General features: G+C 37.1%; 1 protein-coding gene across 17 annotated transcripts in view; it reads right to left on the reverse strand.

Moving 5' to 3' along the window:
• The window catches only part of IKZF2 (IKAROS family zinc finger 2), a 148081-nt gene that overhangs the window by 30363 nt on the left and 104189 nt on the right, over window positions 1-13529 (reverse strand). For all 17 annotated transcript variants that reach the window (XM_059703045.1, XM_059703039.1, XM_059703032.1 and 14 more), the window contains one exon: window positions 12272-12439. In XM_059703045.1, the coding sequence (XP_059559028.1) occupies window positions 12272-12439 (168 nt within the window). The remainder of the gene's footprint in view (window positions 1-12271; window positions 12440-13529) is intronic.

Below are 13529 nucleotides of genomic sequence, written 5' to 3' on the forward strand. Positions count from 1 at the left end.
AAGTTGGCATGCTGCCCTTCCACTTCTGACCTAGAGTTTCAAAGAAGCCAGGCCCGCAGGCTCAGCGATGTGAAAGGGAAAATGTGAACTGGCCACAAGTTCAGACTGTCCACCCCAACACCCACGTAGGGTGTACAACAGTGACAGCCAACTTGGGAATGAGAACCATGTCTGCAGGAGACTGAGGAGGAGGAGAAACAGGGCCATGATTCTTGCCCTTTTCTTTAGAACTCCTGAGAACAGGAAAAGGTAAGGACGAAAGTTTCCAGCAGTAACCTGATCTAATGAATGTTGTTGCGCCAAAGTGAAGAGCTACCTCAGATGAATACATGTTACAGAAGAAAGGCTTACCTTCAGTAACTCCTTCTAGAAATAAGTGTCTGAAATTTGAAGGAGTTTGACTACTGTTATTGAAAAAAATTCCATTTAAAATATACTACCATATGTTATTTTAAAGTTTTAATTTTTTAAATAAGGAACATAGGGTAGACTGTAAAATGATTATTTGTTTGGGAAAAAAATAAAGTGTTCTACTGGGTGCAAATCCCATGGGTTGTTTTACCTGTTGACCTGACTGACAGTGGCTCTTCCCTTCTGATCACAGTCCAATGGCAGGGCCTTAAGTGTGAGCTTTAAGAGTCAGGAATGGCCCTAGCCGGTTTGGCTCAGTGCATAGAGCGTCGGCCTGCGGACTCAGGGGTCCCAAGTTCGATTCTGGTTAGGGGCATGTACCTTGGTTGCGGGCACATACCCAGTGGGGAGTGTGCAGAAGGCAGCTGATCAATGTTTCTCTCTCATCGATGTTTCTGACTCTCTATCCCTCTCCCTTCCTCTCTGTAAAAAATCAATAAAATATATTTAAAAAAAGAGTCAGGAATGAAGATACTAATTCCATCTCCTCTCTTCGGTATTTATTGCAAAGCATATAGAGAAGGCACCATGGGCATCTATTGGGACTCGAAGGGTGAAATCAGCATAGCACAGTTATGTAAATCATGTGTGCAACTGACACAGCTTGTGTAATTATCAGTGTAATCCACCTCCAGGAAGCAAAGGAGAGGGTAGAGGGTGGGGCAAGTTCACACTTGGGAGATCGTCCAGAAAGTGGGCCAGGTGCCAGGTCTGCAATCAGGTGGGAACAGTTCCTTCCCCTGGGAAGCTTACACTTACTGCACCATCACTATCATGGATGACTTGCACTAGATTCAATTTCTGGACCTGCATCATAGAGTCCAGTATGTCTATCACTATACACCGGCCCATGAATTAGTTATTTTTTTAAATGGATCTCTTTGGCAAATCTGGTAGAAAAGTCAAGGTGATCAGGTTTTAAAATAGTATCAATATGAATATAACTGATGATAATCTTTTGGCCAAATACCTAATTTTCAGACATTTTTTTTTTTTGCTCCCCACTCATTTCACAAAATAATCGGTACTGTTAGTATCTAGAACCTGTAGTAATTTCATGTTATACAAATAATTTTGTATGTAATATAAACTAAAGGTACTTTTTAATGTACTTTTATTCTGGCCATCTCCTTAAAAAATAAAGTGAAGTGAACCTTGAAGGATGGGGGAAAAATCTATGAGAAAGATGAAAGAGTAGAAGGCAAAAGTAGAGACAAGAAGGAAGATAATTTGAATAAAACAAGATGGAAAGAGGGGGTGTTAGGAAAGAAGAGTGAGTGATTACAAATGCTCCATGCACTTTAGAACACCTTTTAGTTTAATGGAATTCCTGATCAGCATTAGTCAGCAACTTAAGGAAGAGAAGTGGCTGTGCTAGTGAAGCTTTAGTAAGAAGCCACAGTATATTTGAGGGTACTTCATTCTCATGAGGAATTAACAGACTTGCCCACATGAGACTTAAAACTAAAACATTTGCCATTAAATTGCTTCTTTAACAATGTAGTCAAAGATTGGTCCTTTCTCAATCCAAGTTAGATGCTACTTTTAACTTTATTTTCAAGAAATTTAAATATGAGGTGAAAGCTATCTCTTCTTACTGGCTTCCTTAAGAGCATGTAGTTTATACTTTTAAAATGCCTGTTGGTTGAACATTCTACTAAAAGTGAACATCCACTCAAGAGGAGGTGAGTCATAATATTTTATTTTATGGTTAAGGGCATAAGTGAACAAGGCAAACTAGGGTTTAAAATAAAATGGAAACTTTTAAGTGAGTTTGCAGCAGTGCACTATTTAACTGACACATTTTTTAAAGAATCAATATTAGCAACAAATACAAGCAATCAATATTTCTGAGCTCTTTTTTATGGATAAAATAAAGTCCTTGGAATTATAGGGTCTTGAAAAATAAAAAGACAGTCCTTATAAAGAGAACTAAAAATGTACAATGAGGAGAGAGTTGTTGTTTTAACAGATGGACATTTACGTGGTATATCTGGTCCAGTCCCTTTTTATAGGACAAAATAGCTTTAAACCAACAATCAGACATATAGAACAAACTTCTTACGCTGAGAACTATGAAACACTGCACAGGTTATAAAGCAGTGTTGTAAAATTCAACATTCCTGAGGTGTTTGAAAATAAACTAGATATTTGTTCAGAAATGTAGACTTAGTGACCCTAAGTCAAGAAAGTTCCTCAAGTATACTCCAGGGTTTTCTGATACAGACACAGAGTCCTGCACACCATGATGTTCCAGTCAATGATGGGCCACATGTATGACTTAAGATTATAATGGAGCTGAAAAATTCCAATCACCTAGTGATGTAGCCACCGTAATTTTGCAGTGCAATGCATTCCTCTCAGGTTTGATGTGGTGTAAATGAACCTGTGCTGCCAGTGATATAAAAGGATGGACATAAATTTAGAGGTAGGCTATACCTTCTAGGCTTGTGGAAGTGCACTCTGGGATGTTCGCACAACAACTCAATGGCCTAATGACACATTTCTCAGGATGCATCCCTTGTTGTTAAGCAGCACAAGACTGTATAAGATAAACTATTTTTACAAAGTATTTATTTTTAAGTGACATCCAAATAAAAAAATTACATCATGTACCAGTTTCATGGAAAGTAAAGGTTTTACTTTGAATTTTATAGCAAATCTTATTAAAAACAGGAAGCAATTCTTATTTTCTTAAAATGAGATAAACAAAAAAATATATATGAAAAAAATTCCTGAACTGAACTGCTTATGCAAGGATATTTTATTTATATACTAGAGGCCCAGTGCACAAAATTCGTGCATTCAGAGGGGGTCCCTCAGCCCGGCCTGCACACTCTCGCAGTCCGGGAGCCCTCAGGGGATGTCCGACTGATGGCTCTGTGCTCGCCAGCTGTGAGCCTGGCTCAGGGCTTCTGGCTGAGTGGTGCTCCCCCTTGGGAGCACACTGACCACCAGGGGGCAGCTCCTGCTTTGTTCGTCTGTGCCCTGGTGGTCAGTGTGCATCATAGGGACCGGTTGTTCTGCTATTCGGTCAATTTGCATATTAGCCTTTTATTATATAGGATCTTAGTACAATATATTAGTGTTAAAACAAACAAGCATCTTAAAAATATGCCAGTGTTAAGGAATATTTGGTTTTTGTTGAATATGAGACAATGAACAAATTTCTCTGAAGCATTAGGACTTTTCATTTTTAAATGTTTCTAAAAGATTTCATTTTTATGCCATACTCTTTTTTTTATGATAATCTGAATCCAGTACAATTCAATGACCACAACTGAATTTTAGATATGGCATAACAACATTTGAGACTGTGTGAGAAGTATACTTACTGTTTCTTTTTATAATGTACACAAAGGAATTTATAACACATGTATATTATGTAAATTTCCATATATTAAAAATACATACTCATCTATGTTGTTTTAAATATTTAATTTGGGCACAGCATTAGTATATGTGAGAAAAACCTGAAATGCTAATTAGGAAGAAATATTCAATTCTAGTTCTTCCTAGATTTAAAAGATAAGGAGTGTGTTAATATTACTTTGATTAATGGGAGTCCAGGGCTGCATGGAAAAACCATGTCCCCAGTGCACTGCGTATAATGAAGACAAAAGGAATACCATATCATATGAAGCAAACTAATCCAACTTTTAGGAATGAAAAAACTATAGTTACTTGTTAAACTAAAAATCTGAGACAAAACTTATTGAAAATCATTTTTAGCAGGCACACTGATTCAATGATTCATTATTAAAACCTCTAAAATACTATGCTAGGTTATAAATTTATATCAAGCAAATTAGATGATTTGTGTTGTAAATCTTAAGATTAAGGAACAGAGAGTTTAAAATAGACACTAGTACATTTTACTTTCTCACAGCCTTATATAATGTACAAAGTTGGGACATGTTTATAAAACTGTAGTTTATTTTCTCACCAGACTAAAATTCTCCAGCAGATATACTGTTGATGATACATTTCAATTCTTTATTTCTCTTGCCTTTCCCTCTCCTCCCACTCTCTCTTAAAATGTCATTTAAATTTCACATATAAAAAAATCTTTTTTCCCCTCTTTCTCAGCCATTTATTTTGTTCTGAGTGTTGCAAAGGAGAAAGAAGGTTGTAATTTCTAGGTATGTTTAAATTTAGCCAACACAATTGCAATAAAATAAAGGAATTCTAATAAAATGCCAAGCATCAAGACAAATAAATAGCTCTAAATAACCTATAAGAAATGAAAATACTTTAAAAATGAAATACTGATGATCATTGTACAAATGAAACAGATTGTATCATTTCATATTTTTTATTTCCTGAAGGGAAAATATTACAGAATTAAGATACAGCCATGCCATAACCAAAACTGGAAAGGTTACGATATCTTCCGTCATGATAGTAAAGAAATGGGGAATAAAATATAGTAGTTATTGTCAGGAATTATCTGCTAATGAAAAAAAAAACATCTGCTATCGGTTTGATATATTTCCAGAAATAATAAAATTATACTCTTAAAAATTATTTCCAGAAAACAAACTTTTCCATGGCAAATACTGGTACATACTATCAAAGATTTTTTGCTCTTTAAAGGCCTCTGCTTTATTATTTGTAAAATTGGGCATCCTTTCAAAATTTAAAAATGTTATCAATGAAAATCTAAAACATGCAAACAAATCAAGTAATCAAGATTTGTACACTTAAACCCATTTTCTATGAGAGAAGGAAAATTCAACACTGCTTTATACTTCTGTTGGTTTTCAACAAGACAAAGGGAGCTTTAAGCATTTATTAAAAGGGAATATATTTTGAGTGAACAAACTATGCCTGGAACCACAAGTGGAAAATCAGAAACTCTCTGTATCAAGGATATCTCTTAGATTTAGGTTAGCAGATAGTAGTGGAGAAATCATATTGGCCCTGGGAAGATCATCTGAAAACATCGACTTATCACATGTAAAGTAAATCTATTTTAAAAGCTAAAACAAACTACAGCGAATAAAAAAGTGGGGCATGGGGACTACTCTCTTTAAGGTTTGCTCACAGAGACTGATCATCAAAGTCATGGGGGAAAAGATAATACTTTGTATTAGCGTCATATAATATTAGTTGCACAGGGAGATTAAAGATTAAATTAAGTGATTTCTCAAAGTCACAGAGCTCATTTGCAGCGAGCCCATTCTACAACCTAGAAGTCAACATCTTGACTTCCAGATAGTACTTTTTTTTTTCTTTACCATTTGAGTTGATTAAATCGAGTTAGAGTTTTATAGAATAAACATGGAGCTGTTATTTATCCTGTAGCATAAAGTTCAGAATTTGGAGTGTGAATCCAGGCTCTGCCTGCATGACCTATGAAACAGGAATAGTGATAGCAAGAATCTCTCTTGACAGATGTCTCTCCATTCCCTTTGAGAAGCACAAAGATGGGGGGCCTGAGACACTGACTTCCTGACGCTCAGAGGCGCCTGTTTGGTGTGCCCACTTAAATACTTCAGGCAGTTGAACTGGATGCTAAGGGTCGGTCATGATTCTACCCACACCTATTCATGCCAGCTGAATCTGTTATTACAATTATGTTAATTATTAAAATATCCACATTCTGATAAAATAAGTATAAAAAGAAAGTTATTTCTATAAAAACTAATTTATCACTTTAGAAAGATTCAATAAAGGTGAGTTGATAAAAACAAGTACTAAACGACTTGGAGGTGGGCAAAGATAATAAAAAAAATTATATAGAATGCCATATATTTTTTTTTCTAAGTGTCTTCTTATTGTTAAACTGGTAAGTATAAAATCTTACAGAAACTTAAGTGCACATCAACTCTGGGCTAATTGATACCAACCTACCAGATGGAAAATTTTCAAATCTAAAATGCAGGTTACGGAGATGCAGTAATAATACTATACAACACCGTAGCTAAATAAAACGAAATAATGAACCAGTGAACAGTCATTACCCATAGTAAGGGGGGTAGAGCAAAATACCTTCTACTAATAATAATATTCACAAAAAGTTAAAATCATTACATTACACTTAGTACTCTATACTAGCTATTTTAAGCACTAGTTCTTAAAGTTGAGTAAACCTGTGGCATATTCTCTGTCTTGCTTCCATAGCGATTTTCACTCTTCTTTGCTCTGCTCTGCTCCTGCAGAAAGCTCATTTCTATTGGATCCTTCAATGGGATCCTTTGTCCCCTGTCTTTTGTTTAGGGTCAGTTAATGTGAGGCATCAGCAAGAGTTAATGTGGAAAGAGTGAGGCTAAGGTGTTTATTCCTCAGTCACAGGTTAACAGATGTGCACTCCCCTATTGAAGGTCAGTGTTCAGGACGTGTCCTACCTCGCTTAATTCCCGGGACCTCTCTATTCCTTTGCCTTTTCAGACATGGGGCTGCTATTTACTTCCTGCTATTGCTAGCCTCAGAGCGCTTCAACCAGCCCTTGTTGGTTTCCTTTATGCCTAACCATTCTCTTGTAAATATTAGTCCTTTCAAGGACGTCTTCAAATTTTTCCCATTTGAGTGTCTGGCTGCTTTGCTGTCAGAACCCTGATTGATAGCTTTGGGTAGCAGGAGTGGCCCAAGGCCAAAGTCCATCAAAATGACAGTCTGCCAGTGGGTGGTTCAGGTTTGAAGAGAACAGGATGGTCTCCTTACCAGGGAAATAATAGAATCCTGGTACATAAGTCTAGGCATGTGTTGGCAGCATGATTACTCAGATTACCACTGGTGGTGGCATGGAATGCAGTGCAGGGGCAAGGCAAGGCATTAGGTGCTGTGGCCTTCACTTGTTGAAGTGTGAAGATTGTAGTGTGGCATAACTACGATGACCCTAAGAAAAATATAGAGGAGAAAAGAACAAAACAAAGGCCTTGAATGCTCAAATCAGACCAGAGGTAAAATATCAGAAAGTTTCTCAGTCAGCTCTAAGCCCCTATTTACTTAAGCCTCAGGGCAAATAAAGCTGCAGGTCAACTCCAGAATCTGATTTGAAAGCTTATGGAATTGCCATGCTAAATAAAATGGATAGAACCAATACCACTGGTCTTGGTAATGAGGTACTGATAGGGAAAGGGTAGAACAGGGGATGGTACCATCTGATCAAATACTGAGGGACTTACTCCTATTACCTCTCATTGACCCCAGGCTCACAACAAGTCAGATCCTAATATAGCCAAAAACTAAAGCATGATCCATAAGGTGATGGCCTATACACTGAAGATTTAGGAAATTCCTCTGATTTGTATCAGCAGGCGTCTAGCTAGCATGTAAGGGAATGTCATGGATTGATTCTAAGGGTTTTATACAAGAAGGTGAACTAAGATGCTAGATCAGGCCAAACCAATCAAAAGATGAGCATTCATCTGGGATTTGGGATTCAGCATATTGCCTTGAGCAGGTGGGAGTGACTGATTAATTGATCCTTGATTCAATGATGGCTTACATAGAAAAATGTTGAAATGCCAAAATTTTCCTGGCAGACCAAACTGGAAGAAGTCCAAAAGCTCAAGTAAGTAAGAATATTGAAAAGGATCTATTATGAATCATCCTGCTCAGCCTGTCCTTTACCATATCCCTGGAAGGGCATGTGGGACACTCCCTTCACCAAATAATTACCTGGGTGAGGAAAGAACCTGCATGCTTGAAAAGCTGGATGGTAACCGTCTTCTCTGGCTGGAGAGAACAGCAATAGATGTGCAAACAGATCTGGGCACCCTGATTTAAATGTGCAGGGGTGGGCAAATGTAGGTTTTCAATTGTTCAGATGGAAAAAGGCACCCAGGTTCTGATTATTACAACAGCTTTATTACTGTTTCCCATACTCACAACTGTAAACCTACTTTTGGCAACCCCTGTATTTAATTTAAGCAAAGCTATTTCAGCACGTGGCACCAGTATATTTAGGTGTGTAATGGCCATGTGTGGCTGGTGGCTAACACATCGGAGAGCACAGCCCGAGAACTACCACATCTCCCAAGGAAGTCACTAAAACTGAAAGGCTGGGGTGGCGATCCCTACCATATACCCATGGAAGCTGTGTTTCTAGGCTAATGTGAGACCTAGATGGTTCTGTGGGTGGATGCAGACTTAATCACCTCACAAATGCCAACTGCAAGTGCATTTCTAGGTGTAGTATCTTCACTGGATCATATTAAAATAGCCCCTGACACCAGGTATGAAGGTATTAACAATTTTTTAAAAAAATAATTCCTTATCAACAAAGATAATCAGAAGCAGTTTGCCTTCACATTGCAGGAACAGCATACTTTCACTATCTTACCTGAAGGTCAGGTCAACTCTCCTCTCTTTGTCATAATACAGTCCACAGAAATCTTGTTCATCTTGACATCCCACAGAACATCAAGCTGGAACATTACATTCATGGTATTATACTGATTGGACTTGATGAGCAGGAAGTAGTAAATACCTAAGATACCTGAATGAGATCTATGCTGAGGGTAGGAGATAATCTCCGTTAAAAGTTCAGAGACTTGTCGCCTTGGTGAAATGGTATGGGCCCAGTGGTCTGGACGTGTTGGAATGGATCCTCTCTAGCAAATGACAAATTGCGGCATCTCGCATGTGTCATCATGAAGAAGGCACAAACCTGGCACTCTCTTGGATTTTGGAAAAATAAATTCCACATTGGATACGCTGCTCTGAGGCATGTACCAGGAATTCACGGGGCTGTTGGTGTTGAGAGAGGACTGGGGCAGGAAAAGGATCTGCAGCATACCTCTGCTGTGATGAAAGCTGCCCTATATCTTTGGCTCTAAGCTCCAGCAATGCAATGACTTTTTGGAAATGGCTGTGGCTTTAAAACATCTCTGTCATTAGGAGTATGAAAGTACAGATTTTTTTTTTTAAAGTAAAGACATGGAATCTTGTAACAATAACTATTCTTATTTTAAGAACTCCTATCTTAGTACTGGACTCTGTTTAAGACTGAGAGTACTGGGCCACTAGACTCTAAATGACTATGTGGCCCAAATGACACAAAATGAACTAGGTGTTATCTGACTCAACATAACATTGAATCGGAGGTACATAAGAGCATTTCGTTGTTAAATGAAACTGGGACCATGCAGGTTTGGGAAGCCAGGTGTATTTCATGAGCAATAGCTCAGGTGTCCCTGATACCTGCTACTACTGCTTCACAATCTCTCCTTAAGCCACATGTATGGCTTCATGGGGTGTCTTTAGAGCCAAGTAAAAATGGAGGATGATACTGTGAATCTAGTTTGTGAATGGATTCCATGGTATTTGGTATGAGTTGTGACCACTGTATCACAGGCCCACTAAAGGGGGCTAGCCCTGAAATACCATAGTGACAGGATATTTCCCTAGCAGAATTTCAGACTGTGCACTTTGCATGGAAGGAGATAAATCAGAGGTAATGATACATGGTATGGTCACGGACTTGGAAGAACAAGACTGGAAAATTGGTGATAGAAGGTCTGGGGGAGAGTTGTGAGAATAAACCTCTCAGAATTGGTACAAAGTGGGACGACCTGCCCTATGTGAATTCTCTCTAGACGGTATCCACTGTGCAGAAGGCTCTTGGTAATCTTGACAAGAGTATCTGATGGGTGACCCAAACCAATCAGACCATCTATTTTGTGAATGTGATCAGATTCTTTACCTAGCTACTCTTGTGCCTGTACAAAGTGGCAGGACCATCAGTGTTGTGAACTTCTAGAAACAAGGTTTGGGTCACCCATCAGATAATGAAACCTGTCCAGCCCAAGTGCTAAAAAAGGGTGAGGAAAAGATAGAATTGGTACTGAAAGAACACTATGATGATCAACTTGAGCTTTCTGACTATTTAGAAGCATGGACTTTAGCAGTTTTACTTCAAGTTTCCTCTATTATGAAAAGCATTGGTGATGACTAATATTTTAGAGTCCAGTTGGAAGATGACTGAATTATAATACCCCTTGATGATGCAGTAACATCACTCCATTAAACTCTTTTATTAGCCAGTTGGAGTATGCTATAAGAATAGCTGCAAAAATGATGCCTTGATATAGCAACATCAACATGATTGTAGTTGGTGAAACCACAGTTCTGGTTTCTTTGGAACCTCAAAGTAGCAATATATTTATTTGTAAATATACAGTTTCACAGAAACAGCTTCAATTTATACACACAAACTTTATAATTACACAGAACCATGTAAATAATGTTAAGGGCCTGGCCTGGCCAAAGCTAATGAGTGGCCTATTTCTGGAGTGACATCTTTCCCTCCCCTCACTTTATCACCCACCAACCAGGTGCATCAGATGGACCATGCCTAATTTGCATAAAGAAGCTAAGTGCAGATGCCCAGCTCAGTCTAACACAAAAAAACAAGATGACTTGAGTTGTGAGACACCAGCTACAGGGATAGAGTTGCTAATAGAACAAACATGAAATCAAGGAAACAGGAATTGAGATGAATATTGAATGTCTTCCAGAGGTGTCTCCAGGCATCAAACCTTCTGAGAATATAGCACATGCCAGGTAAAGAAACATGTGTACACTAAACCATAGTATTAAAAGCAACACAATTTTATAAAGAATAAAACAGGTGTTTAAAATTATTTTTGCTTCAATTTCATGCAATAGATATGTTCATGAAAAGCTATGTCTTATATAACCCTTGGTCAACTTAACAACAGTTTAGTAAGCCAGAATATATGGCTAGCTTAAGAAAATAACTCAAGTCTTAAAAATATTTCCATAAAGAATATTTATAATAAAAATACCACTTTAAGATATAGTTTTCATAGCATAATTTCAAAATAAAATAAAAGTGTCATAGTGGAAATAAGTGAATTACTTTGAGTCAGGAGGAAACTAAAATATATAAAGTATGTTGTTTTAATGTTTGCATTAATTTAATTTTTCTATAGCTGCCCAACTTTGAGTTAATATCTAAATAGTTTTACATATTTCAGACACGTGTTAAAAAACTAGGTAAAGCCTGAAGACTTAACAGGAAAAAATGTAAAGAAAGATAATACAAACATTACCTCACAATCCACAGCACTCTCTAATACAATTTGTCAAAGTAGATGAAAATATCACTTCCAACTTATCTTTATATTAAAATTAAATTTTAATATGTCACTAGGGATAGAAGGAGCATCTAAAACTTACTTGAGAGTATCTATACTAATTTTTCACCTTTAACTTCTTGGTTATGGCAATTCATGCTAATAGTCAAATGAGATTCATTCAGATTTCTAAGCATTCCTTTTCTTTCCAGAACTACATTCTAGCATTTAAAAAAAATAAATTTTCTTCAAGATTTTTAATGATGATTTATGAAGTAGAGAAAAGTTCTAGAGAACATCCAATGACTATAGTTTGAGAGATAAACAGGAGCTAACAGGAAATAAAATATACTCCAATAGCCAATTTTCTAATGAGCATAGTTTCAAGTTTAAAAATAGCAATATTTGACTTCCCACTGAGGCCCCCCAGCCTGGGTGTTGTAATCAGAAAAAAAAAAATCACAACTTTCATCTCTTTTATGATAACATCAGCATGTAACTATAACATTTCACATTATCCTGGATTAACCATAATTATTGTGTTAATAATTATAAAATTGAAAAATTATTGAAAACTTGTGTAACAGCTGTTTTCTTACTTTGGCGACTTAAAATAAGAGACTTCAGTTAACAGTGCTCTTTTTAGGCAATTCTATAAGGACGGCAAGATTTATCAGTTATTCAATGCACACTAATAATACTGTCGGGGTCATTCCTAGCTATGGACCAAAGCTGTAAGTTACTCTGCATTATTTATGGCCCTCTCCTGAAGTCTGTTTTTGCTTTCTTCTCAAAGAGCTGCTGACACTTACCAGAGTGGGTCCTGAGGTGTCCTGTGAGGGCGTCCCTTCTCCTACACGCATAGCTACAGAAAGGACATTTGAAGGGCTTCTCTCCAGAGTGTAGCTTTATGTGTCTCAGAAGATTGCCCTTCTGAGTAAAAGAAGCTCCACACTGGTTACAGTGGAAGGGCCGTTCACCTGCGGGAAGGAAAAGAGAAGAGAAAGGTCAGGCAGGTTATGTGCAAGTGACTAATTCGCCATATACTGTTAGCTAGAGCCAGTCCCCATGCAGAGAATGTTCATCTCCCTTCTGAGTCTTCTAAGCTCTTACCTCCCTAAAGTCTCAAACTTTAGGTCAAGTGTCCCCCTTCATATAGCCTTTACAGGATTTCTGTCATTGACTCAAAAGAATAACAGTCATGGCATTGACAACTGGTTGAACAACTAGGTGTCATCACTTTATTGATGTTACTGGTCGTTTTACATAGACTATGTCAGTCCTCATAATGACATAACCAGGCATTTTAAAATTTACAAATGAAGAAACTAAAGTGCAAGTATCAAAGTATCTGATGAGAGTCACAGAGCTAATAAGTACTCCAGCTGATAACTGAATCTCAGTCAGTGTGACTATATCTTGCTCTCTTTAAAAATCACATCGATTTTGAATTGCAAGCCATCTTTAGTCTAAATCTCTCCTTTAGCTGATAATTTTCTTAACGGGGGACAAGAGAGTTGCAGCGAATGAACCAGTTTACGAAGCTCATTACCACAAAATCTCCAAATATAGCTCAGGTCTCTCAATTCTCCTACTCACTAACAGTAAAAGCTTTGGCAAAACTTCCTCACATAATGAGAGCAAGTCCAAGAAAATTATTCATTCAAACATTTCTTATCTATTCTCTTTTTATTATGAAAATAATTTGTTTGATAGGAGTCTTTTATTCTATTACTGATATTGCTATAAGACCGTTTAAGCCGTAATTATCAGTTCAGTCTGTTACCATCAACTGGCTGTCATCAATGTCATCAAACATAAAGACATAAAGTTGATGAAGTAAAATGGGCAAGTGGATCAAACTCATATCATTAATTAAACCATGAAGAAAATATTATTTTAATACCATTATTTTAAGCTTGTCTATTTTCTAAAGATATACATAAAACATACACATTAATACATAAAAGTATAACTACATCATATTAAAGCTCAAAGTTTAGAATAAAATTTTAAAAAAGTTCCTTTTGGATAAATTGGGCCATTTCTGTGCTTGAAGTTAGATAATGA

This window comes from Myotis daubentonii, chromosome 7 (genome assembly GCF_963259705.1).
Source record: "Myotis daubentonii chromosome 7, mMyoDau2.1, whole genome shotgun sequence".
Taxonomy (NCBI): Eukaryota; Metazoa; Chordata; class Mammalia; order Chiroptera; family Vespertilionidae; genus Myotis; species Myotis daubentonii.